Source organism: Ailuropoda melanoleuca, chromosome 4 (genome assembly GCF_002007445.2).
Source record: "Ailuropoda melanoleuca isolate Jingjing chromosome 4, ASM200744v2, whole genome shotgun sequence".
NCBI lineage: Eukaryota > Metazoa > Chordata > Mammalia > Carnivora > Ursidae > Ailuropoda > Ailuropoda melanoleuca.
The window spans coordinates 52,998,798-53,026,564 of NC_048221.1; the positions used below are offsets into that span (position 1 = coordinate 52,998,798).

Consider the following 27,767-nt stretch of genomic DNA (forward strand, 5'->3'; position numbering starts at 1 on the left):
CTTTCTTTCCCAGCAGTTAGGAAAGTCCATACTCCACCTCCCGTCCTGCTGCTGAGAATGCAGTCAAGGAGCCCCTGTGGTTTCTTCTCTCTATCCTGTTGCTGGGGAGGATATTCTGGTAAAGGCGAAGGAGTCTGATACTAGGGTTGAGAGTCAATTTAGTAAGGTTCTTTATTAACACTTCGGAGATAATTTGAGAGGCAGCTGAGCCTTCCTGGGAATTCTCTTCACCGGGTATCTGAGATGATCCCAGGATCCAAGTTGGGTAAACCTGCTTCGGCGAATCCACTGAAAGCCTCTCTCTCTCTTTTTTTAAAAAAGATTTATTTATTTACTAGAGAGAGAGAGAAAGCACGAGCAGGGGGAAGATGAGAGGGAGAGAAACTGAAGCAGACTCCTCACTGAGCATGGAGCCCAACATGTGTTCCCAAGATCCTGAAATCATGACCTAAGCAGAAAACAAACGTTGGACGCTCTATTGGCTGAGTCACCCAGGCAGCCCCCCCTTATGATTTTCTTTTTTAAAGATTTTATTTATTTATTAGAGAGAGAGAGAGAGAGAGAGCGCACACATGCAGGGGCAGAGGGGCAGAGGAAGAAGCAAACTCCCTGCTGAGCAGGGAGCCTGGTGCCGGGCTTGATCCTGTAACTCTGCGATCATGACCTGAGCTGAGGGCAGATGCTTAACCAACTGAGCCACCCAGGCGCCCCTCCTTATGATTTTCTTAATAGCATTTTCTTTTCTCTAAATTACTTTCTTGTAAGAATATGATATATAATATATATAACACACAAAGTATGTATGAATGAACTATTTTATGTTACCAATAAGGCTTCCAGTTAATAGTAGGTTATTAGTAGTTGTTTTTGGGGAGTCAAAAATTATACATGGACTTTCAACTGTGTGGAGGTCAGTGCGGCACCCATAGCCCCCATGTTGTTTAAGGGCCAAATATATTTCTGTAGCTATATATACGTGAACATAAATACTTAAGAAAAAAGCCTGGAAGGTAACACACCAAGCTAAAACAAATTTCAAGAACTGCTATCATACAACTAGATTTTCTGGTTATATTAAGTTAAAAAAAAAAGTTACGGGGTGCCTGGGTGGCTCAGATGGTTAAGCTCAGGTCATGATCTCTGGGTCCTGGGATCAAGCCCCACATCAAGCTCCTGGCTCAGTGGGGAGCCTGCTTCTCCTTCTCCCTCTGCCTCTCCCCTGACTCGTACTTGCTTACACTCTCTCGCGCGCGTGAATAAATAAGTCTTTTTAAAAAAATTACAAAAAGATAATTATAAAAGTAAAACCTAGAACTACAAAATTGCTAGAGAAAACACAGGAGAAAATCTTTGTGACCTTGAGTTAGGTAAAGATTTTGATACATCAAAAGCATAATTCATAAAATAAAAAAATTGATAAACCATGTATCTGATAAAGGACATACACCCAGAATACATAAAGAACTCTCAAAATTTAATAAGAAAGTAAACAACTCAAAAAAATTGGCAGAAGATTTCAACAGATGAAAAATAATACACAGATGGAAAAATACACAGATGAAAGATACTTAACATTAATCATTAGAGAAATGCAAAGCAAAACCACAATGAGGAACCAGTAGACATCTACCAGAATGCCTAACAATAACAAGACTGACCATACCAAGTGTTGGCAAAGTTGTTGAGCAACTAGAACTCATATACAGCTGGGAGGAATATAAAATGGTACACCTGCTTTGGAAATCAATTTCTTAAAAATTACCAGATATGACCAGGCAAGTACACTCCTAGCTATCTATCCAAGAGAAAAGAAAGTGAACAGCTCAAATGTCTATCCAGTTAGGATAAAAGTGTTTATTGGGCGTGCCTGGGTGGCTCAGTTAAGTGTCCGCCTCTTGATTTTGGCTAAGGTCATGATCTCAGGGTTGTGAGACTGAACCCTGTGCCAGGCTTCATGCTCAGTGGGGAGTATGCTTGAGATTCTCTCCCTCTTCCTCTCCCTCTGTCCATCTACCACTTGTGCAAACATGCGTGTGTACACTTTCTCTCTCAAATAAATTAATAAATCTTAAAAAAAAAAAAGATGTTTATCCATTCAGGATAAAAAAAACACCTTGCAGTATTTCCATATAATGGATACACCATAAAAAAAATGAATAAACTACTGATACATATAAAACATGGATGAGTCTGAAACTAATTATGCAGAATGAAAGAAGCCAGAAAATAAAGGGTACATACTGTATGATTTTTTTCAGAGAAAATTCTAGAAAGTGCAAATCAATCTAAAAGAAGTATTAGATAATCACTGGCTGCCTGGAAGTGGATATGGCTAGAGTTCTACTCAGAAGATAGCAGATAGCTCAATGCCTATATTAGGAAAGAAGAGAGGTTGAGAAATCGGTAAGCTAAGATCCATCCTAAGAATTTAGGAAAAGAGGGGCGCCTGGGTGGCACAGCGGTTAAGCGTTTGCCTTCGGCTCAGGGCGTGATCCCAGCGTTATGGGATTGAGCCCCACATCGGGCTCCTCCCACTATGAGCCTGCTTCTTCCTCTCCCACTCCCCCTGCTTGTGTTCCCTCTCTCGCTGGCTGTCTCTATCTCTGTTGAATAAATAAAATCTTAAAAAAAAAAAAAAGAATTTAGGAAAAGAATATCAAAGTAAGTGTCAAAAAGCAGAAGGAAGAAAATAATAAAGACATACGTTAATTAGAGATAAAATAATTCTCTCGTGAAACCAATCAAGGAAAAAAGAGATGACACAAATAATGAAAAGGGACTATAATTAGAGTTGACTCAAATATTAAAATATAAAAAGTTATTTTGAATAATGGTATGCCAATAAACTTGAAAACCTAAGAAAAAGACAAATTCTTAGAAAACGGTACAACTTATTAAAACTAAGTCAATTACAAATAACAAAACTGAATAGTCCTTTAATTCTAAAGAAATTAAGTAGTTAAAAATCTTTCCACGCCCTAATTGTTTTACTGGTGCATTCTACAGGCATTCAAGATCCAAAAAAATTTCAATTTTACATAAATTATCACAAAAAGTAGAAAAGGAGGTGACTTACTCCCAATTCCCTTTATAAGCCTATGCTAACCTTGATACCAAAATATAAGAAAAATTTAAAGTCAATCCTCCTTATGAGCACAGTTGGAAAATTCCTAAACAGAATGTTAGCAAAATGAGTCTACAATGTGTGTATGTAAATCATGTTTGACATTAACCTCAGAATCAAGATGGGCTTAACATTACAAATCAATCTAATTCACTATAGTAACTGATCAAAAGAGAAATCATATGATCATCTTAGTAGGGGGAAAAAAAAAAAAAAAAAAAAAAAAAAAAAAAGGTGATACTGGGAACAGAAGAGAATGCCCTTAACTGACAGAGTAAAGGTTCATACAAACATCATATCTAATGATGAATTGTTGAAAGCATTCCTTTTAAGATGAGGAACAGGCAATGCCACCTGTTACTTCCATTCAACACTGTACTGGAGATCCTAGCCAGGATAGTAAGGCAAGACAAAAACATAAGGATTAGAAAGAAAAAACAAAATCCAGTGAGCGTACAGAGAAATTATTAGAATAAGAGAAAGACTGCTCAAAGACTGCTCAATTAAAAAAAAATTATAAACAAAATCACTTGCATTTCTATATGCCAGCAAGAGTTGGAAAATAAAAAATTTTAATATATTTGCAAATAGCATCATAGAACATAAAGTAGTAGGAAGCAAATCAAATAAAAAATGTGCTATACCTTTGTGAAAAAATAAAGAAAACAAGTAAATGGAAAGATTTGCCCTGTTCATGGAAGTAAGAGAGTAATCCAAGGTCAAGTTATAAGATCATAAAGGGTCAGGGCTTGATTTGATGCCATGTATAAGCCCAAATTGTTGGGGAACATAGAAAAAGCTAGTCCTTGAAGAACTGGTAGAAAATGACTAGACTCTCAGAACATACCAAAGAAGAGTGATCATGTGACCCCAGAAGGAGCTGGAAAGAGATGCTACCTGACAGCTCTCCAGTTCCCATGTAGCCTGGTCGTACATCCTGAGATTCAATTCCGTGAGTATCCTTCCAACAAATCTCCTTTTTCACTTTAAGCAAGTTTGAGTGTCACTGGTGCCTAGCATGCTCCCCTCTTTCTTGCCTGGAATTCACCCCACACCCAGATAATCTCAAGGATCATTCTTACTTCATTTGGGTCTCCATTTATTTTATTTTTTTTTAATGATTTTTTTTATTATATTATGTTAATCACCATACAGTACATCCCCGGATGGGTCTCCATTTAAATGTCACCTTCACTCTTCACTTTCTATCTTTTCACTTTTCTTTAGAGCACTTACTGCTCCCTTGACATTTTACTTCTGTTTAGGTTCATGTTCAGTTTCCAAGAGAAGCTTCACGTGAGCAGAACGTTTATCTCAAAAATCAGAACAATGCCTAGCACAGCACACTGTAATCACTCCTTAACTACTTGCTGAATGGATAAATGAATATTTCTGGAACACCTATCAATCAGTGAACAATTACAGTTTGCTTTACTAGTAGTACTTTCCCTGCTTTTTTAACTTCCAGTTAAATACAGCAAATACTCACATGCATTTATCATCTCTATTCCTTTACCAAATCACATTTAAGTTACGAGTAAGGGATAAAAAATGTACAGACCCACAAGGACAAAAAGGATAGTCAAGAAGGTAACAGCGGATCACAAGTACTAACAAACTTCAGGAAGATGGAAAGCAGAAGGTGGAATGGAAACCAACTCAGTGAGAGCAGGACTTGGTGTGGTGCTGCCCATGTCTTCCATCTTGGGTCTCTGCACCTTTTGCTAAACTTCCAAAAGCACTATGTTGGGATAGAGTACTCGGAGGTTCACAACTTCTGTAGTCTGCAGGAGCCACTATGAGGAGGGCCCTGGGAAGAATTTGCCATTTTCAGGGGAAAACATGTGGCGGTTACTAATTATGATGACTGTGTACTTTGGATCTGGATTTGTTGTACCTTTCTTTTTTTATAGTAAGACATCAACTACTTAAGAAATAAGGATGTTTTAATTAATCCATTGAACAGATGTGAAAAGGAGCATTTTAAAAGGTGCAATTTCTTTGAAAAATGGATCAAACTTTCGAATTCAATATACTCAGTATGTTTATAAATAAACTTATGGCACGAATCCTTAATGCCGCTTCTGTGAACATGGAATATAATAATTGTGCTTACATTTTCATTTGGGAAACATTCTAACATTTGCTTGGTTGAAATATGTGTGCAATTTAGCCTGTTTCTTGGTTTTAAATTTTGAGATTTTATTTAATTTTTGATTACTAGGTCAGGACCTTGTTGGTAATTTATGCTATAAAAAATGCAAACTTGACCTTTGTCCCATAGTAATTTTAACTGAAAAAGAGGAAGAAGGTGCTTTTAGTCTTCTTTACTTTGAAGCAGTAAAACTGTTACTCTTCATGAGTGATAATTAATCATGAAGAAAACCAATAGTGTATATAGAATGAAGTCCAAGAGCTTTTTTTTCCCCTCCAGACCTGTAATCTAAAACTAAAATTTTTGCCTTGATAAATTTGCTATTATTGACCAAAACTAGTCTTGTTTAAATTGAATGGAAGTAGAACATTTGAAATGAAATGTAATAGCATGTAAGACAGAATATAGGAAATATTCCAAGTTCATTCTGGAACTTTAGTAGAAATGGACTATAACACAGCTCTGATTAGTAATTGTATCAGTGAATCAGAGAGTGAAATGCTGCTAGACTACTTAAAATGTAATGACTTAGTCCCTAGGGCTTTGTATTGGGGCAGGAAAAAGGTAGTTGCTGAATGTTTTAATCCTAGTTTGGTCACTTTTGGAATACCACAGGTGTTAGAAGAATGCTGTAAATGGGTGGTGGTCCATTTGAGCACTAGACTTTTGGGTAATTGTGGGAGCTGCAGTTTTTAAACCAATATTTAAAAACCAGAAGAGTCACAAGAAAGTCTCTATTTATGGATTCTTGAAAAATTGCTCTGGGTGATTCTACATCCCTTCATGCAACAAAACAATAGCTGCCTAAATTCGTTCTCACCAGAACATTAGACTTCTATGTACCCCTAATGTTAAACTACTGATTTGCTGGAATCGTAAAAAAAACTTTTTTCTCTCAGTTTATGTGACAGGGCCTATCTTTACACTCTTCAATAACCATGTAACAACTACTTAAATATGGATACAGTTAAATCTGTGATTTTGCCCAGCTTAAAGAAAAAAAAAGAAAGGAAGGAAGGAAGGAAGAAAGAGAAGCAACTGACTCAGCAGAATGAACAAAGGTGAATTCCAGGCACTACAGAGGAGCTAGAAACAAACTAATTCTTACCCTGGAAAGGCTCAGTACTAGTCCCATAGAAAGCTGGACTGAGAAACAGGCTAAAATCTAGAGGACTGGCTGTCTGTGGTGCAGCCAGGAACTCACCACCATAATGACCATCTCCTCATTCACCGCAGAATGAAGAAATAAAGTCTACAGGTAAGTTGAACCAAAGAGGCCCCAGACCCAGGGACATCAAACACCGTTTCACAGCGAAGGAAGGAGCCCTGTCTTCTGTTTTCAAAGAGGTAGATTAAGTCAAAGTATTGAAAGGTAAACCTCCAAACCTCCTTCCTTGTGCCACAGCTTTAAAACAACCACCAGAACAACAGGCGTATATCCCTCAGACAGAAAACTGAAGAATTCTTTTTTATTTTTAAAACATTTTTATTTATTTATTTGCCAGAGAGAGAGAGAGAGAGCTTGAGAGCACAAGAAGGGGGAGCAGCAGGCAGAGGAAGAAGCAGGCCAACCTCCAAACCTCCAAACCTCCTTCCTTGTGCCACAGCTTTAAAACAACCACCAGAACAACAGGCGTATATCCCTCAGACAGAAAACTGAAGAATTCTTTTTTATTTTTAAAACATTTTTATTTATTTATTTGCCAGAGAGAGAGAGAGAGAGCTTGAGAGCACAAGAAGGGGGAGCAGCAGGCAGAGGAAGAAGCAGGCCAACCTCCAAACCTCCAAACCTCCTTCCTTGTGCCACAGCTTTAAAACAACCACCAGAACAACAGGCGTATATCCCTCAGACAGAAAACTGAAGAATTCTTTTTTATTTTTAAAACATTTTTATTTATTTATTTGCCAGAGAGAGAGAGAGAGAGCTTGAGAGCACAAGAAGGGGGAGCAGCAGGCAGAGGAAGAAGCAGGCCAACCTCCAAACCTCCAAACCTCCTTCCTTGTGCCACAGCTTTAAAACAACCACCAGAACAACAGGCGTATATCCCTCAGACAGAAAACTGAAGAATTCTTTTTTATTTTTAAAACATTTTTATTTATTTATTTGCCAGAGAGAGAGAGAGAGAGCTTGAGAGCACAAGAAGGGGGAGCAGCAGGCAGAGGAAGAAGCAGGCTCCCTAATGAGCAGGGAGCCCAATGTGGGGCTCAATCCCAGGGAGCTGGGATCACGACCTGAGGTGAAGGCAGTCAGCTTAACCAACTGAGTCACCAAGGCATCCCTCTTTTTTTTTTTTTTTTAAAGAGAGAGAGAGAAAGAGAGAGGGAGCACAAGCAGGGGCAGTGGCAGACAGAGGGGGAAGGAGGCTCCCCGCGGAGCCAGGAGCCCATGTGGGACTTGATCCCAGGACCCTGAGATCATGACCTGAGCGGAAGGCAGACACTTAACTGACTGAGCCCCCCAGGCATCCCCAAAATGAAGAATTCTTGACAAGAAAAAGTGAATGTCTTCAGTAGAGAAACCTACAGATAGTGATATCCGGGACAACCTCCAAACAAAATGTGTGGGTGACTATCTAATCACCCCAAAGTAAAATCAAACCAAACTAGTTGACAAGCAGCACACACAAAACACTTTTTTTTGTTTTCAGTTTTAAGTGCTTCATTCTCAAATGTGAACCAAAAATAAGGATCATTAACCGTTTGAGGAAAGCTTTCATATGAAAGAAACTAAGAGACAAAAGAACTTAGATAAAATAGCAACCATGTAAGAAGCAAAGGAAAACTAAAAAGAGCAAAAAACTGCAATTAACACCCTCACAGAAACAGGACAATCTATTGCATCCATGAAACAACAAAAAGCTGCCATATAGTTCCATCCGGTTCTACCCCCACCCCCGCAGTGGGTTACAGCCACTCTAGTGGCCCAGCCTAGCAAAGGCTCTGTGTGGCTTGCCCCTGCCCGCCAGGAAGCCCAAAGGAAGACGGTCAGCTCCTCTGAAGGGGTGGAGTCAGGGGAGCCCAGGAGATGCAGGAGGTTGTCAGCTAAACCTGCAGTGGAATGGAAGCCAAAAGGGCAGGAAAGCATAAATCTTCAGACGAGAAAAGTGCACAAAGGGGGAAAGGCAAGCAAAGAGAGTAGTTTACCAGGAAACTAAAGACGGTTTTCCCGTAGAAGACAGAGAAACTAAGAATGAGGAGAGTCCAGCCTCTGATGAAGCAGGAGAGAAAGAGGCCAAGTTTGATTACTATCCTATAACCCGTCTTATCATGGGCCTGTCTCCTTCTTGTACAACCCAGAGGAATATTTTTATCAACTATTTTGTAGACACAAGTGTTTTCAGTAGCTCTAGTAATGCTTTTAAGAAAGGAATCCCACCTCATCCCATTTTTAAGGTGTAAATGACTTTTTTTTTTTCAGGTAAAATCATTTGCTGGTTGTTATTTATTTATTTTTTTGGTACAGCCAGAAAGCAGTGAGATATTTAATGCGCAGCAACGCTTTACCTGAAGTGTCAGCTTAACATTCCACAGATGGGAGGTAGTTTTTATATACTATTATACAAAACACAATAAATGGCAATTTGGAGTCACACCTGTACATTTACTACGCCTTGAACATTTTAACTTACTTCTGTTCCCGTGTTGTTTTTAGTAGAATTGGTTTCTAAAGAACAGTTCTTGATCTTGGCTGTCCCTGTCAGAACTGCTTGCACTCTGAGACATCTTTGGGTAGTGCTAGTCCAGTTTTCCTGGTAACTTTGTTAATGCATTGTGAAAGATTGAAAATGTATCTATATGACATTAAACTGTGAATGAGTGGGACTTATGATGTAACAGCTTATCAACATTTGAAGATATTGGTAATTGATAACTTTTAAGGAAAATTTACTTTCAAATTTTAAGCTGGAATAACTACTCAGAAAAGAATCACAACTACCTGGCTTTTTAGATATTCAGTACATATCTTAAGAATTGTGTACAAATTGAAATGTCTGAGTACTGATGCTCAAAACAAAATGAAAAAAAGAGCTGAAGGAACAAGTACAACAACAGCAGAAGCAGGAGTTGGGGTGTTTACTCTTTGCCACAATATATTATTAGCAAATAATGTATTTTAGCAAATAATTTTTAATTATTTAATTTCTACTTAATTAAAATATTTAGCAAATAATTTATTATAGCTACGTGCCATGCTTTATATGCATTAACTCATTTAATTCTCACAGTGATCCTCTATAAAGTAAATATAAACATTAACCCCATTTGACAAGTGGAGAAATTGGCACAGCAAGATTAAATGATATAATCACGCAATTGGTAAATGCTGAAGACAGATATAAATCAGGAACTATCCCTGAAGTAGACAGAGTTGGAAATAGGAGAGAAAAGATGAGCAATTGAAAAGGTTAGTTCAAGAGATCCAAAATCCTTGGGGCGCCTGGGTGGTACAGTGGTTAAGCATCTGCCTTCGGCTCAGGGCGTGATCCCGGCGTTATGGGATCGAGCCCCACATCAGGCTCTTCCGCTATGAGCCTGCTTCTTCCTCTCCCACTCCCCCTGCTTGTGTTCCCTCTCTCGCTGGCTGTCTCTATCTCTGTCAAATAAATAAATAAAATCTTTAAAAAAAAAAAAAAAAAAGAGATCCAAAATCCAATTAATTAGTTCTGGAAAGAGACTAGAAAAATACTGAGGGAAGAAATTATCAGAGAACTAATATACAACAATTTCCTAGATTGAAAGGATTTTCTGAGTACCGGTACAATATATGAAAGAATAACTATCCCAAGAGATAATGTGAAATTTTGGAACAACGGGGATGAAGAAAAAAATCTCTAACAACAGGGGTGGAGGGGAGTATAAAAGTAAGGGAGAATGAGAGAAAAGGAGGGAGAGAAAGAGGGAAGGTCACCTACAAGGATCAAGAGCACAAACAGCCTTCCCAAAACCAACACTGCACACTGAAAGACAATAAAATGATGTCTCAAATTCTGAGGTAAAATTATTTTCTAAAAACTTAGATTTCTATTCTTAGTCAAACTATCAAGCATGTGGATGTAAATAAAGACATGTTTAGATAAACAGTTGACCCTTGCACACATGGGAGTAAGGGGTATCAACTCCACGCATAGTTGAAAATCTACATATAACTTTGACTCTCCCAAAACTTAACTACTAAAATAGCCTATGGCTGACCCAAAGCCTCACTGATAACGTAAACAGTTGATTAACACATATTTTTAAAAAGATTTTTATTTGAGAAAGAGAGAAAGAGAGAGAGAGCAGGGGGAAGGTCAGAGGGAGAGGGAGAAGCAGACTCCCCACTGAGCAGGGAGCCCAATAAGGTGATCAACACGGGGACTGATCCCGGGATGCCAGGATCATGACCTAAGCTGAAGGCAGATGCTTAACCAACTGAGCCACCTAGAAAAAAGAACATTTTATTAAGAAAATCATACAGAAGAGGGTGCCTGGCTGGTTCAGCTGGAAGAGCATGTGACTCTTGATTCCTGAGTAGGGAGTTTGAGCCCCATGCTGGATGTAGAGATTACTTAAAAAACAAAACAAAAACTTAAAAATAAAAAATCAATCAGAGAAAATACATTTACAATACTGTATTTACTGAAAAAATCTGCATATGAGTGGACCTAAGGAGTTCAAAACCATGTTGTTCAAGGGTCAACTGTATAAGATCTAAAAAGAATTCACCTCTGATGCACCCTATCCTAGGAAGCTATTGGAGCATGTTACTTCCATTTTTTTTTTTTTTTGAAAGAAAAAAACATGGACTCAAGTAAACAAAGACTCCAAAATGAGAGAGAAGTCAAGAATGACAGCTGTGCAGCAGGCCCAAAAAGCAATCAGTAAGGACTGGAGCAGGAGGTCAGGAAGCTTTAGAAGGAAATGTTTTCGTGGGGGAAAAAAAAAAAGGAAACTGAAAAATTCCTCTGATGTATTTGTATGGAAAATAGGGTTTTACAATTTATTGGAGACACTAGGAAGTATTTGTATGAAGTGTCATAATTGGGTAACAGAACACTAAATAATGCGAAGAGGATATAATTTAATGAGAGAATGAAGGGAGAAGAGATGGGAATGGCAGGTGCTGAAGGAAAACTAAAATTTCTTCATCTATAATAGTGAGTCAAAAATATCTAATCCTGGAAATAAAATTGTAAATGAGTACTATGAATAACTGCATGCCAACAAACTGGGCAACCTGGATGAAATGGACAAATTCCTACAACCATACAAGCCTATCAACTTTGAATCATGAAGAAACAGAAAATCTGAACAGACCTATAACTAATTAGAAGAACGAATCATTAATCAACACCCCTCTCAATAAATAAATAAATAAAATAAGTAAAATAAAAAAGCCCTGGACCAGTCCTGGTGAGCTCCAGCAAACATTAAAAGTAGAATTAACAACAATCCTTCTCAAAGTCTTCTAAAAAACTGAAGAGGAAAGACTACTCCCAAACTCATTCTATGAGGCTAGCATTAGACACTACAAGAGAAGAAAACTACAGCTCAGTATCCCTTATGCATACCAATGCAAAATTCCTCAACAAAACAGTAGCAAATGGATATCACCAGCATGGTAAAAATACTGCACATCATGACCAAATGAGATTTATTTCTGCAATGCAAGGATGGTTTGATACACAAAAATTAATCGATGCAATATACTACATTAACAGAATGAAAGGGAAAAGCACAAGATAATCTCAATTAATGGAGAAAATGCATTTGACAAAATTCAACACTCCTTCACAATAAAAACATTGAGCAAAGCAGGAATAGAAGGAAACTATCTTAACATAATAAAGGTCAAATGTGAAAAAAACCCACAGCCAATATAATATTCTGTGATAAAAAGCTGAAAATTTTTCCTCTAAGGTCAGGAAGACAAGGATGCCCTCACTTCTAAATTATATTCGAAGTTCTGGCCAGAGCAGTTAGGCAAGAAAAACAAGCACAAGGTGCTCACACTGGAAAAAAATAAGTAAAATTATCTCTAGTCACAGATGATATGATCTTCCATATAGAAAATCGTAAAGATTACACACACACACAGTTAGAACTAATAAACAATTCATTAAAGTTGCAAGTTACAAAATCAACACATAAAAATCAGCTGCATTTCTATACACTAACAATGAACATGATAAAAGGAAATTAAGAAGACAATTCCATTTACAATACCACAAAAAGAATAAAATGCTTAAAAATAAACTTACCCAAAGGAAGTCAAAGACTTAAATACTGAAAACTACAAAATACAGCTGAAAGAAATTAAATACATGAATAAAAGGAAGACACACTATGTTCATGTATTAGAAGATTTAATATTTTTAAGATGCCAATACTACCCAAACCCATCTACAGATTCAACGTAATCCCTAGGGATTCAAATCCCAACAGTGTTTTTTTTTTATAGAAATAGAAAAATCCAACCTAACTTTCATATGGAATGTCAAGGGACCCAAATAGCTAAAACAACCTTGAAAAATTAGAACAAAGTTTGATGTCTCACACTTCCTGATTTCAAAACTTACTGCACAGCTACAGCAATCAAATCTGTATCGTAGTGGGATAAAAACAAACATACAGACTAGTGGAATAGAATAGAGAGTTCAGAACCTTGAGGACATTATGCTAAAACTAAGCCAGTCACAAAAAGATAAGTTCTTTACGATTTCACTCACATAAAGTATAAAAAGTAGCCAGATTCATAAAAGAATGATGGTTGCCAGGGGCTGGGAAGAGGGGAAAATGGGAGTTGTTATTTAGTGGATATAGAGTTTAAGTTTTACGAAATAAAAAAATTGTGGAGAGCCACTGCACAACAACGTGAATGTACGTAACACTACTATGTATACTTAAAAATGGTTAAGATTGTAAATTTTATGTTATATAGTGTTTATAGTAATTAAATAAAAATAGAGAACACAGAAAAAAATCCTTGCATATATGTCAAATGATTTTCAAAAAGGATGCTACTAAGACCTTCCCCCTCAATGGGGGAAAGGACAGGTTTTTCAATAAACGGCGCCAAGAAGACTAGGATATCCACCTGCAAAAGAATGAAGTTGGCCCCTACGCTATTCCATATACAAATGGATCATAAGCCTAGACGTAAGAGCCAAAACTATGAAACTCTTAGAAGAAAATATAGGGGAAAAGCATGACATTGAATTTGGCAATAATTTCATGGATAGGACAACAAAGGCACAGGTAACAAAAGAAAAAAATGAATAAACTGAACTTCATCAAAACTAAAACTTTTTTTTTTTGCATCAAAGGGCACTATCAAGAGAGTGAAAACACAACCCACAAAATGGGAGAAAATATTTGTAAAGCTTATCTCTCTGATGGGCTTTACTATTCAGAATATGTAAAGAACTCCTACAACTTAATAAGAATAAAACAACTCAATTAAAAAATGGGCAAAAGTCTTGAACAAAGAGGATCTCTAAAGTTGATATACAAATGGCCAATAAGCACATGAAAAACCGTTCAATATCACTGATTATTTGGGAAATGTAAATCAAAACCAAAATCAAATATCATTTCATACTCATTAGGGTGGCAATTATAAAAAAGAAAGCAGAAAATAGCAAGTGTTTGGGAGAATGGAGACAAATTGGAACCTTTTTTTTTTAAAGATTTTATTTATTTGACAGAGAGAGAGAGAGAGAGCCAGCGAGAGAGGAACACAAGCACGGGGAGTGGGAGAGGAAGAAGCAGGCTCCCAGCAGAGGAGCCTCATGTGGGGCTCGATCCCAGAATGCCAGGATCACGCCCTGAGCCGAAGGCAGACGCTTAACGACTGAGCCACCCAGGTGCCCCCAAACTGGAACTCTTGTGCACTGCTGATAGAAATACAAAATGGTACAGCTGCTAAGGAAAATAGTATGGTGGTTCTTCAACAAATTAAACATAGAATTACCATATGATTCAGCAATTCCATTTCTGGGTATATACCCCCAAAAATGAAATCATGGATTTGAAGAGGTATCTGTACACCAATATTCATAGCTGCATTATTCATAGTATCCTAGAGGTGGAAGCAAACCAAGTGTCCATGGATGGATGAACTGATAAACAAAATGTAACATATACAAAATGGAATACTTTTTAGCCTTTTAAAAAAAAAAAAGGAAGGTAATTTTTTTTTAAAGTAAGCTCTATGCCCAATATAGGGCTTGAACTTACAGCCCTGAAATTAAGAGATGCATGCTCTACCAACTGAGCCATTTAGGCATCCCTAAAAAGGAGGAAAATTTTAATATATGCTACAGCATGAACAAACCTTGAGGATATTATACTAAATGAAATAAGCCTATCAAAAAGGACTGATGTTATATGATTCCACTTATATGAGGTACCTAAGTAGTCCAATTCATAGAGAAAAAATGGTGGTTGCTGGGGCAGAGGGGAGGAGGAATGGCAGCTAATGTTAGAGTACAGAATCTCAGTTTGGAAAGATGAAAAAGTTCTGGAGATGGATGGTAGTGATAGCTGATGAATAATGTGAATGTGAACTTAAGGCCACAGAACCAGACACTTAAAAATGGTTATAATGGTGAATTTGATATTTTACTACAAAACACAACACTCCTTCCCCAAAAAGGAATAATATTTAACACTGATTTAAGAAACAAAAGGGCAGGGGAAGGTTATTTTTAGAAACAAGGAGTTAAATACCAGAAGAAATAAAATTTAGAGAGGGAGACTTGAGGATAAGGAAGGTGTAGGGGTGGTTCAGGAACTTGCTGTTTTCTATTTCAAGCCAAACATAGTATTGGCCAACTTTCAAATCCATGTATATGTACTACACTTTGACAAGAACATTAAAACTTAAATGTCCAGTTTGTACGAGGGCAGAATAACAGAATTTACTGTAATGAGTTGGTCTTCTGAGGACACTGGAAACCTGAAACCTGAGCAATGACTTTGCTTTTTCCCACTTGAGGATGCAGCTTTGCCAATACAGAGTTTTGTTCAAGAACCGGGAGAGCGGTATGTTTTTAAACATTCCCTTACATGGAAGAGTTGTTTTCTTCAATGGTGATGCAAGCCCTGCTAATAAAAAGAATAATGGGGTCGTAAGAATTTGGCCATTTTCTCTGTGGTGACAAGACCTTCCTATTCAAAGAGCATCTGATGGCTGAGAGCCCCTTAGACAGCCCAGGGCCCAAAAAAAGGCCTTGCCAAGATCTGTGAAGCCACCTCCCTGCCACTGTGTAAATACACACTCAACTTACAGTTTGGGTGCATGAATGGTCTCCTTCTGCCAACGAGTAAGTAACTCAAAATGCTCCAACAAGTTAACTCCTAAATTTCTGTGACTCAAAACATTGAGTTAAAAAATGTTTTTATTTCATGTAGGCAATATGAAGAAACACTAAGTCTGGGTGTTCGTGTGTTTTATTATTTCCAGCTACAGAGGGAAATCTTAAATACTTAAAAAATACTGAAGCCCTTTCAAAAATCCATTTTTTCATAAATGAAAAGCAAAAGTATTGCTACTATCAGCTATGATTCAATCTTCTGCTGCTATGGTTACAAATTCTCAACTATCCCTTGGCGCCTGGATGGCTCAGGTGGTTGAGCATCTGACCCTTGATTTCAGCTCAGGTCTTAATCCCAGGGTTGTGGGATCAGGCCCCCAAGTCAGGCTCTGCGCTCAGTGTGGAGTCTGCTTGTCCCTCTTCCTCTGCTTCATCCCCTCCACTTACACTCTATCTCTAAGATAAATAAATACAATAGTAAAAAAACTAACCGTATTGTTCTTTATCAAGTTTCATAGTCAACTCCGTAGTGCAAAGATTTTGCAGAAGCTTGAATTTAGCTACGCTTCTGATACTCTGACCATGGAAAGAATCAATAATTTGCTGAATTGTTTAAGTGAGAGTGTTACAATTAAAACTTGGAAAATGAAGGTATAAAGACAATCGTCCATAACCTGGAAAACTAAAAACACTGTTAGTATTCAGAATACTTTTTTTTTTTTTTAAGATTTTATTTATTTATTCGACAGAGATCGAGACAGCCAGCGAGAGAGGCAACACAAGCAGGGGGAGTGGGAGAGGAAGAAGCAGGCTCATAGCAGAGGAGCCTGATGTGGGGCTCTATCCCATAACGCTGGGATCACGCCCTGAGCCGAAGGCAGATGCTTAACCGCTGTGCCACCCAGGCGCCCCAGTATTTAGAATACTTTAAAAAATGAACTTATTGGATAGTGATTAAAGGCCTGCGTTCTGATGTCACTCACATATGAGTTTAAAACCTGGAAAAGTAATCTCATCTCTCTCTCAGTTTCCTCTTATTTAAAGTGGGGAAAGTAACACTTTCCTTGTAGTGTTAATGGAAGTATTAAATGAGATAAGCTTAGCATAATACCCAGCACACTGTATTACATAAGAGGATATATAACTATAAATATTTGGTATATTTACAAAACTGGACTCAAACTGTATATATGGTTGTTTTTTTGATGCATAGTTCATTGTATATATAAATCATCCTTTACTACTTTGGGAAGTATGTAATTCTAATTAGTAAGTGAAAGTTGTCACAAATCCCTTTAGGTTTCTGTCCCCCATTTCTTTTTATTCTTTTATCTTGGAAAATACGTTCTAATTTTGGCAGTGGCATCTGGCTGCTTATGTACTATTTTTTAAAAAACAGTTTTAGTATTATTATTTTTAAAAGATTTTATTTATTTATTTGAGAGAAAGAGAGCAAGCATGAGCTGGGGTAAGGGGAGAGGAAGAGGGAGAAGCAGACTCCCTGCTGAGCAGGGAGCCCGATGTGGGGCTTGATTCTAGGACCCTGGGATCATAACCTGAGCTGAAGGCAGATGCTTAACTGACTAAGCCACCCAGGTGCCCCTAAAAACAGTTTTATTGAGATATAATTCACCTACCATATAATCTACACACACGAAGTATACAATTAAGTAGTCTTTAGTATATTCACAGAAATATGCAATCATCACCAATCTTATAACATTTCATCACCTCAAAAAGAAACCTCTTGGGGTGCCTGGGTGGCTCGGTCAGTGAAGCGTCTGCCTTTGGCTCAGGTCATGATCCCGGGGTCCTGGGATTGAGCCCAGCTCGACAAGGAGTCTGCTTCTCCCTCTCCCTCTGTGTGTGCACGCATGCTCTCTCTCTCTCTCTCTCTCTCTCAAATAAATAAATAAATCTTAAAAAAAAAAGAAACCTCTTTAGGTATCACCCCCGAATACATAGTCCTAACCAACCACTAATCTACTTTCTACCTCTGTAGATTTCCCTATTCTGGACAATTCATAAAAATGGAAAAATATAATATGTGGTCTTTCGTGAATTGCTTCTTCACTTAGTATAATGTCCAGGTTCACCCATGCCCTAGCATGTAACAGTACCTCATTAGTTTTTATGGTTGAATAATATTCTATCGTATGTATATATCACACTTTGTTAACCATTTGTTAGTTGATGGACATTGGCTGTTTTTACCTTTTGGCTATTTTTAATAATGCTGCTATAAATACTCACCTAAAAGTTTTTGTGTGGACATGTTCTCATTTCTCTTGGGTATATAGTTGACCCTTGAACAGCACAGGTTCGAACTGCATGGTTCACTAACGCACAGATTTTTTTCCATAAATACTTTGGAAAATTTTTTGGATATTTGTGACAATTTGAAAAAACTCGCAGATGAAATGAATAGTCTAGAAATACTGAAAAAAGAAAAAGTCAGGTACTACTGTAAACATATGGTATATAATACATATAGCATAAAAAATATGTTAACTGACTGTGTTGTTGGTAAGGCTTCTGGTCAACAGCAGGCTATGAGTAGTTGAGTTCCAGAGAGTCAAAGTTATACATAGATTTTTGGTTGTAAGGTGGTTGGCACCCCAACCCCGGTGTTGCTCAAGGGTCAACAGTATACCTAAGAATGGAATTGCTGGGTCATGTGGTAACTCTATGCTTAACTTTTTGAGGAACTGCCAGACTGTTTTCCAAAGTGGCTAACCATTTCACATTCCCATCAATAATGTAAGAAGTTTCCAATTTTTCCACATCCTCGCCAGCAGTTGTTATCTGACTTTTTATTTCTAGTCATTCTAGTGGATGCAAAATGGCATCTCATTAGGGGGGTTTACTTGGAGTGGAAATTAGTGAATGGACAATACAAAAACAATTGAGAAAATCAATGAAACCAAAAGATGGTTCTTCAAAAAGATCATCAAATTGACATACCTTAAGGTAGACTGACCAAGAAAAAGAAAGATTAAAAATTACTAGAATCAGAAATGAATGAAAAGAAATTGCTACTGAACTTAGAGAAATAAAAAGGATTATAAAGGAATACTGTAAACAATTGTATGCCAACATATTAGATAAGTAAAATGAATAAAATTCTCAAAAAGACACAAACTACTGAAATTGAATTGAGAAGAAAGAAACAGACAATAATGAATAGACCTACAACAAATGAAAAAGGCTGAATTAGTAACCAAAAAACTACCTGCAAAGAAAAGCCCAAGCCCATATGGCATCACTGCTGAATTCTACCAGACATTTAAAAAAAAATTAACACTAATTCTTCATAAACAATTTCAAAAAGCAGAGCGGTCACACAGTTTTCAGGCAAATCTAGACCATCTGACTCTACAGTCTAGTCTTGACCACTATATTAAACTGTCTCTCTGAATAAATGAATGAATTTGAGAACATCATAAGCCATCAAACTGTTACTTTGTATTGTCCAACTTTTGTAGTTTACCTTGGTATTTATGACTTATCTGGTTTAGAGAGAAAAAGGTTGATCTGGGGACCTGAGAGAAAATCATTTACATGATTGACAATGTTGCTGTATCATTCATGGAGCAAAAGCATGGCACCTACTAAAGCTCTTCATACATTTTTATTTCAATGACTTCTCACAACAATGCCATGAGATAGGTACTATTATTACTCCCATTTTCTAGATGAGGAAACTGAGAAGCAAGGCGGTCACCCAGATAGCAAATGGCAGAGCCTGAATTTAAATCCCAATTTGTCTGGTCCCTGCAGATCTTCTTTTCTATTCACTCCTCTAGCATAGCCCATCTCATGCTTCACCCCACCTTGATAGAAAGCTCTTGGTAAGCAGACACCCCAGCCTATTATTTACCTGTGTGCCCTTGCTGGTCAAAAGGCAGAGAAGGGGTGTGTTCCTGTCTGCTGACAGAATAAAACAACTATCCAAAAGTGACTGTTAATAACTCCTCAATTTAGATACTTCATTTCCACTCGATTACTACTTAGCATTGAAATGATGAACTGTAGGCTCTCCTACTCTTTTAGCTCATCTAATATTATATAGTTATTACTTACAGTTTAAAGTTATTAAACTCAAAATTTCAAAAAACAAACACACTTCAAAGAACACACACACATACTTATCCCTTGAACTAAAAGCGAGGAAGTCTAGAGAATATTTTAAATAAGATTGCTTTTGCACTCCAAATTAAGAATGCCCTCCATTAATTTAGAAGTCTCCTAAAAATGCATTTTTTTGGTCATAGGAAACAAGAGCTGCACTAAGTTAATATATGAAATTCCATTTCCTGAAGGAAATAAGACATCTGACAGCAAATTTTAGCTAGCAAATTTTCTGATTGCATACACAAAACTTAGATTAGCCTGTAAGTTGCTACAGGTTACTATTTTAAGTTCCTATACTAATCTCTTCCCCTAAAGAATTAATGACCTCTTTGGCAGTGATCCATACATCAGTCTCCAAGTCAGCTTCAACTGGACACTGTATCAAATGCAAAATAACCTTAATTCTTTGAAAAACCAACAATGATTTCCAATGTAATTATTCCTACCACAAACTAAAGCAACAAAGAAACACAAGGACTTTAAACTTAATACTTTCACAGCTCTGATAACCTTTTCAAAAATGCAATATTAAAAATTTATGAAATCTACCTGCTTTCATCTTCAGTTAATATTAAATATTTGCTGGGGGAAGGAGGTGATTAAACTATTGCCTTAAAATGAATGGTTGATCCAAAATTTGGAAAATCTGCTCACCATTTTTATTGGTTTAAACTGGCATGTGTGTTCTTACCTATCTTTTAAAATTCTTTAAATGCTTTTTTGGGGGGGGTTAAATTTGCATCTTTCCCTTAGAAATACGAGTATTTTGGTTCAAAAGTGCAAATGTGAACACTTCTTATGGTCCCTGGTTACAGTATGATGCATGTTACTGGAGGAAATTTGGAAGAAGTGGAACAGAACTAGGTCAGTGTACCCTTGGCCAATTACTTCTTTGAGCCTTGGTTTCCTCATCTATAAAATGGGAATAATGATCATACCAACTTCAAATGTTGTGAGGACTAAAGCCCTTGCATAGGCCTGGTACAGAGTGAAAAGATCTGGCCCTACTACTTCCCTCCTTTACACCTGAAGGTGCCTGAACATACTAGCCATTTCATACCTCTGTCCTGACCTTACATAGGTTTCTGACTTAGGGTGCCCTCGCCAGCATCAGCTGCAGAATTCCTTACTCCACTTCTTTGGGTCTGTCTGACAAATGCTTACTTGTTATTCAAAACCCTCTCCAGGATCATGTTCCTCACATGGAGCTACACTTCTCATCCCGATTTATAATTACTCCTTAACTAGGCTCTGAGACCGCTAAAGGAGGTCCAACGGCTCATTTACCTCTAGATTTCTCAGTACTATCCAAATCCCTAGGCACATGGTAGTTGGTCAATAATGACTGCAAAATGTACAGAACTGCACTTTCCACCATACGATAGTATTAACAAAGTAGCAAATGTGCAAGAAACTAAGACAGAGCCTTGGAGTTAAAATTATAACCACCAGTTTGATAAGCATTGGACTCTTTTAGTTTTAGGTTTAAGGTGAACTTTTTAAAAGTCACCCTGCTGTAATGCAGCTAGGCCACCCTACTCATGCAAGGAAACATAAGGAGTAAATGTTCTTGTCATTTTTATTTTTTCTTCCATGGCAGCATCCTGCTTTGGATTTGGATCACATGGTCACTTCATTGGGACTATTTTCAAACAACAGAGCACACTAATGTACTTTTCCTTTCAAAAGCAAGGGTGCCAGCTATTGTGCTAGCCCCTGTCACTCACCTCAGCCACCTGCTGGGTCCCCACTCTGTGCTGAACCAGCCCCTCCATATTTGTAGCCATGGTGAAGCAAGATCATTAGAGAACCTGTTTGGAAAGATGCAGCAACTTCTATCAGGTGGGGAGAAACCAGGCTACTTGAAAAATATCAGAAATCAAAATTCATCTTTGGTACTGTCTTGTGCAGATTCTGCCCTCTATAGAAGACACAGCTACAAAGCTAAGCATATCTGGATTTGCTGCACCAGCTTCTTCAATTACAGGTACCAAAATTAATTAGCAGAAACATTTCAACTTGGACAAAAGTCTTCCCCTAGTAAACATAGACAAAGATGAATTCAGAACTTTAATTATCAGGTCTCTTGGGTTGTAACAGCTTGGTTCACCTCTCAGGGAGGTGGGAATCACACTTTTTTGGATAGCTCCCTGTCACAGTATGCTGAAAAAGAAGGTGGCTATCTGAGAAAGGTGTGAGATCAACGTTAGATACAGAGCACTAGATTGCTATCAACAACTATACTTCTGTTACCAGTGGCAATGTGAGAAGCAAAACCCTGTCCAGGTGCTAACACACCTCACTCAGTTTGAAAGGCAACCACCAGCACTAACCAAGAAAAGTAAGGAGACTGCATTACTAAAGTACTAAAACGTGGGCTAAAAATGTGGTACCCATAAATTCATCAATTTGTACTTTAAAGTCCTCATTAAATTAGAAAACCAGATAATTCAGCTTTCTATTAATAGAAAAAATAGTGCCATCATTTGTAAAAATTAAGAAAAATCATCTAAAAATCAAAAAGTGTGCTAGTCCCCTGGGGAGGACCCCTTGAATGCAAGCACTGTTAATGCAACAGACCCCATCTCTTCAGGTCTAAAGATACAGCTCCACTGAATGAATAGTCCCTAACCCCATTCCAATAACTCTTCCACAAAAAATCCAGGAAAAAGAGATTCTACTTTGGACCCAATTCCTGGACAAATCAGAAAGACTACATTACTGATGACACTGGTCCCACGGTGAATATGAGGAAAAAAGCTCTGGTATAATTTATTTCCAGCAATACATATAAAACTATACAGTACTACCAACTATATAGTACTACATAAATGCATACACAGTTCATTTGCTTGGCCCTCCCTCAACCATAAACTAGACAATGCAATTTTACAAAACACTTTCCTGTAGTTCTTACTTCAAGTATTATACTTGTAAGCACTGAACTCTATGAAACTTTTTCACTCTCTGGAAACTTTCCAATGATTCTATCTACTATTAAATAGCCATATCTAGTAACATAATTCCCCTTCAGATTATTTTATTGCCAAAACAGCAATGAGAGAGAAATGGTGGAATGAAACTATGACTGACAAATATAAAAAAACTGGCCCCTGCCTCCAAGGAGTGAATATCCTGTAAGAGCAGTACTGTACCACCTGCTACGATGAAACCAGGTCACCAGGGTCAGTGATTCAGAAAAACACTCTCGTCTTTTTTCCCAGTTGAGGTTTGGTTCCAACTAACAAATGGAAGAAAAAAGCATCACTTCACGGGTACCAGGAAAGTCTACTGAAAGTTATTAAAAACATAATTATCGGGGTGCCTGGGTGGCTCAGTCGTTAAGTGTCTGCCTTTGGCTCAGGTCATGATCCCAGCATTCTGGGATCGAGCCCCACATCAGGCTCCCTGCTCAGTGGGAAGCCTGCTTCTCCCTCTCCCACTCCCCCTGGTTGTGTTCCCTCTCTCACTGCCTCTCTGCCAAATAAATAAAAAAAAAAACTTAAAAAACAAAACCAAACATAATTATCGCATGTTAAAAGTCTAGAGTTCTAATCTTTTTTCTCAAAATAGTAAATAAGAAGTCTCTAAGAAATCAAATGGGTAGATAGCTAATAGGTATTTTATATTAAGAAATAAAATCCAAACATTCGGCTGCAACTATTAATTAATTTTATCACTTTTAGCTCTTGTTAGTATTTCTGTTGCTGTTACTAACTGCAGTTTGCTGCAAGAAATGAATTTTAATATTACAGAAATATTCTTAGGGAAATATTATTGAGTAGTAGAGAAATAACTAGAAAGGTGTATCTTTCTATTGGGTTTCCCTAAGAACAGGTGGCTTGATTCCTTCAACTTTTGAGCTGAAGCACATTTTACAGATGAATGCCTGACAGAGACTTTGTAACTCTGAAAACTTTCTGTTATGACTCCTTTAACATTAAATTTGCAGGACCAATCAGCCTCAGATAAGGCTGAGGGGAGGGCTGTCCCAAGATACTGCTAATGACCAGTGATTATAGATACTAGGTCATAGAGAAGTAGTAGTTAGCTTGTTTAGCTTAGAAAAGCTAAATATTCTGGATATTCTAAGTATTAAGCTAAATACCTTCTCCTACCCTGTGGTTCATTTGTTTACTTTCTTTATGGTGTCTTTTGATGAATAGAAGTTCTTAAATTTACTAAGGCTGTATTTACAACATATATTTTACAGGCTGTACTTTTTTGTTTTATTTATGAAAATTCTTTCCTACCCCAGGGTCATAAGTATAATTTTATGTATTTCTTATAAATGTTTAAGAGCTCTGTCTCTGTCTCTCACATTTAAGGCCTCAATCTATGTGCAAATTGATTGTTGAGTTTGATGAGGAGTAAGGATCCAATTAATTTTCTTCCTGTGTGGATAATCAATTTTCCAGCACCATTTTTGCACAATCTATCCTTTTCCCTACTAATCTGTAATGCCACTTCTATCCTATTTCAGGCTTCCCTGTATGTGTGGCTATAATTCTAAGTTCTCTATTCTGTTCCACTATTGTTCTACTTATCTTTCTCCATGCCACTAGCATTATCTTATTACTGCAACTTTATAAGAAGTGGTGCTCTCTGTTAGGGCAAGTGCGCCCCCCCCCCCCGGCCCCAAACTTGCTCTCATCTCCACATACCAACTTCCTGGACCATCTCAAGCACTCAAAACCAGAACGGCAACCTTTCTTTATCTATTTGAATTCTTATAATTCCTGATCTCACTGTTGGTTTTCTTCCTCCAAAGCAACTTCAGGCATCATCAACAGCAACTTTCAAAGGTGCTTAAAAATGAATGGGGAGGAATGTGCACCTTCTGGAAAAATAAGCAGAGACAGAGTGAGAATAAGAGTGGGAGAGAGAAAATGAAAGAGAAACTATGAAAAGCAAGTGCTTTCAATAAAGATTTAAATTCAGTGAGAGCAGGTGAGAGGGTTATTTCAGAAAATTATTTTCCATTTCATCATTTTTGAAAATATGTTGTCACAAACCATATCCTATCCTCACATATAAATAAGAAAGACAGAGGCTTCTTCTAGGATATCACAATATAAGAAGCAAAACAAAATCCTCAGGCAATGTCAAGAAGTGAGGGAAAACATTTAACTCAAGTACACCCAAGAAAAAGAAAGATAATGTCAGAGGGTAAGACTCTCACCTGAGAGTTTCTCTTACTCCTACTGCAGCCAGAGGCAGTCCTAGAGACAGCAAGATCACAGTGAGAAGGAAGGGTAGAGAGTTTTGGAAAGGGTACTGGGCAATGGTTGTCAATTAGGGGGTGTCTCCCTAGAAGGAGAAGCTCCAGGGGACAGGTGGTTGTGCCTACATGTAGTTGGAAAAACCGTATTCACAGGGGCGCCTGGGTGGCACAGCGGTTAAGCGTCTGCCTTCGGCTCAGGGCGTGATCCTGGCGTTATGGGATCGAGCCCCACATCAGGCTCCTCCGCTGTGAGCCTGCTTTTTCCTCTCCCACTTCCCCTGCTTGTGTTCCCTGTCTCGCTGGCTGTCTCTATCTCTGTCACATAAATAAATAAATAAAATCTTTAAAAAAAAAAAAAGAAAAACCATATTCACTAGCACAATATAATTTTGCATTTGATCTGAAAAAAAAGAATAATCTATTGTGTTTTTTTTAAAAGATTTTATTTATTTAGTTGACAGAGATAGAGACAGCCAGCGAGAGAGGGAACACAGCAGGGGGAGTGGGAGAGGAAGAAGCAGGCTCACAGCGGAGGAGCCTGATGTGGGGCTCGATCCCATAACGCAGGGATCACGCCCTGAGCTGAAGGCAGATGCTTAACGCTGTGCCACCCTGGCGCCCCATAGAATAATCTATTGTTTTGATACTACAAATTAGATAAAGCATTAACGATTCTTGGCTGGTGGAACTAATAGTAAGCATAATACTGACAGTAACTAACACTGAGTGGTTACTATAATCCAGGCACTGTAGGAATAACCACTGTGGACAAAACACTAAAGTAGCCTTGGTACAGAAACCTGAGGTCTTCAAAGGCTGGTGGATGACCCACTTAGCTCCTTAACCCTTGAAGATTGCCCACATGCACAATAATGCTTCTGAGAAAGAGCCTGACTAGTTGCCAAAAGAGCTGTAAGACCAAGTATCTTAAGTAAAAAAAGCTACTACAGAATATTTTCCTATGGTGGTTTTAAACTAATCAAATTCAAGACCACCAAGCCTTTTAAAGCAACTCCTGTGAACTAGGCAGTGATAGGAGGAGGAGGAGACGACAACGACAACGACGAAGAGAAGAAAGTCCTTGTCCCTGAAGAACTTAAGAAGGAACCTGTAACAGCTACGCAATGTAAACGACACAATGAGTATCCGAAGAAAAAGCTTCTCCCTCTGCCTGTGGGAGCCAATGACAGTTTCATAGGAGAAGAGCCATTTAAACTGGGTCTTGAAGGAAGAATGGGATGACAGGGAGAGAGTCCGAGGCAGAGGGGACAACTCATACAAACTGGAGGTATGAAGGAGAATGGCATATTCGAAGGACAGCAGACAGCAGCAGGTGGGAAACTGCTGGAGAGGTCGGGGGATAGAGAGGCTGACACTGTTGACAATAGAGTACTACCAGAGAAATGAAGCAATCACATCTGAATCTTCAAAAAAAAAAAAAAACCCCAAAACAAACAACAACAACAAAAAACCCTTTGGGTAGCAGTGTGGAGAGATGGAAAAGGGGAGACTTATGTGGGAAGGCAGTTAGAAAGTGGTGGCTTGAAAGACTAGAAATGCCGGCAGAGTCTTAAACTTAACTTGAACTAGTGAGTTTTTCTTGTACAGCACACAAACGACAACAGGGCACAGCATGTAAAACTGTGATACAGACCACAGAATGATGGAAGTAAAACTATTATCGCTTGGCCTTATGTGGTGGTAGGTTTTGTACTATAAATGCTTTCAAATACAAATACAGCAATATCACTCTTCGAACAAAAAAGCAGAGAACACAATGGTGACTCTGAATCAACTTTTCTAGGCTCACAGAAAGTGTACAGTTGACCAAATTTTGCAACCAGGGTTTTTTAGTCAAGAAGGGCTACAGACCCCACTGTAGCGAAAACTGGGCTCCAACTGGGAACACCTGAATCCCCAGGTCAGTTGCCAGGATAGACAAGCTATGCTCTCCACAGGGGCAGGTTTAGGAGCCAGCGTCTCAAATAACAATAAACAAGTCCTGGGACAAGGAAACTCTGTCTTCACTGACAGGAATGAGCGAGCTTGCCTTGCCCTTCACAATAACTGATTCACATCATCCATATTTATGTAATGCGTGGCCCATGATTATATAACATTGAAAATATCTAGCCTTAATATTTCCCCATATAAACAAATATATTGGGTTTTTGAGGCTCTGACACTAAGCTGATCTGATACCATATTGCATGAGATTATTGTGAAGGTTGAAGATTAGATCTTAAATATATATTTCAAGAGCCTAACACTGTGCCTGGCACAAAGCAGACATGCAATACATGGTAGCTACTATTGGTATAAGGATATGCTGACACTTATGTTCTCAAAGAAATTTGAAAGCAAAAATTCAAATTGTATAATGTGTATTATAACTAGGAAGAGGTCTCTCACTTTGACATAAGATTCACATGAAATAAAAAAATATATGCTCACATAGCATTTGTAATTCATGGTTAAATTATTCAACTGGGCAAAATGAAAGGTCTGAATTAGGATAAATCTCACAAATATTTAAAAATAAGGTAAGGGGCGCCTGGGTGGCACAGCGGTTAAGCGTCTGCCTTCGGCTCAGGGCGTGATCCCAGCATTATGGGATCGAGCCCCACATCAGGCTCCTCCGCTATGAGCCTGCTTCTTCCTCTCCCACTCCCCCTGCTTCTGTTCCCTCTCTCGCTGGCTGTCCTTATCTCTGTCGAATAAATAAATAAAATCTTAAAAAAAAATAAGGTAATAACTATTTGCAAACTACTACTGGGTATAGAACTTCTTGATAGGTACGAGGTATCTGGTCTCAGTTTTATTATGCTGTGA

At 38.0% G+C, this 27,767-nt stretch overlaps 1 protein-coding gene and 1 pseudogene across 4 annotated transcripts in view; one reads left to right on the forward strand and one right to left on the reverse strand.

Annotated features, from left to right (window-relative positions):
- The window catches only part of NR2C2 (nuclear receptor subfamily 2 group C member 2), a 96,146-nt gene extending 74,216 nt beyond the window's left edge, over nt 1–21,930 (reverse strand). For 3 of the 4 annotated variants that reach the window (XR_004624778.1, XR_004624777.1, XM_034658815.1), the window contains exon 1: nt 21,439–21,522. Coding sequence is in view for 2 of the 4 variants with exons in the window: in XM_034658815.1 (XP_034514706.1) it covers nt 21,439–21,498 (60 nt within the window). In the remaining 2 variants the exon portion in view is untranslated. Of the gene's footprint in view, nt 1–21,438 lie in introns of all 4 variants that reach the window. The other variant, XM_034658814.1, reaches the window with a different exon arrangement.
- Nucleotides 4,868–5,063, forward strand: LOC100477908 (annotated as a pseudogene).
- Nucleotides 21,931–27,767: the final 5,837 nt, after the last annotated feature.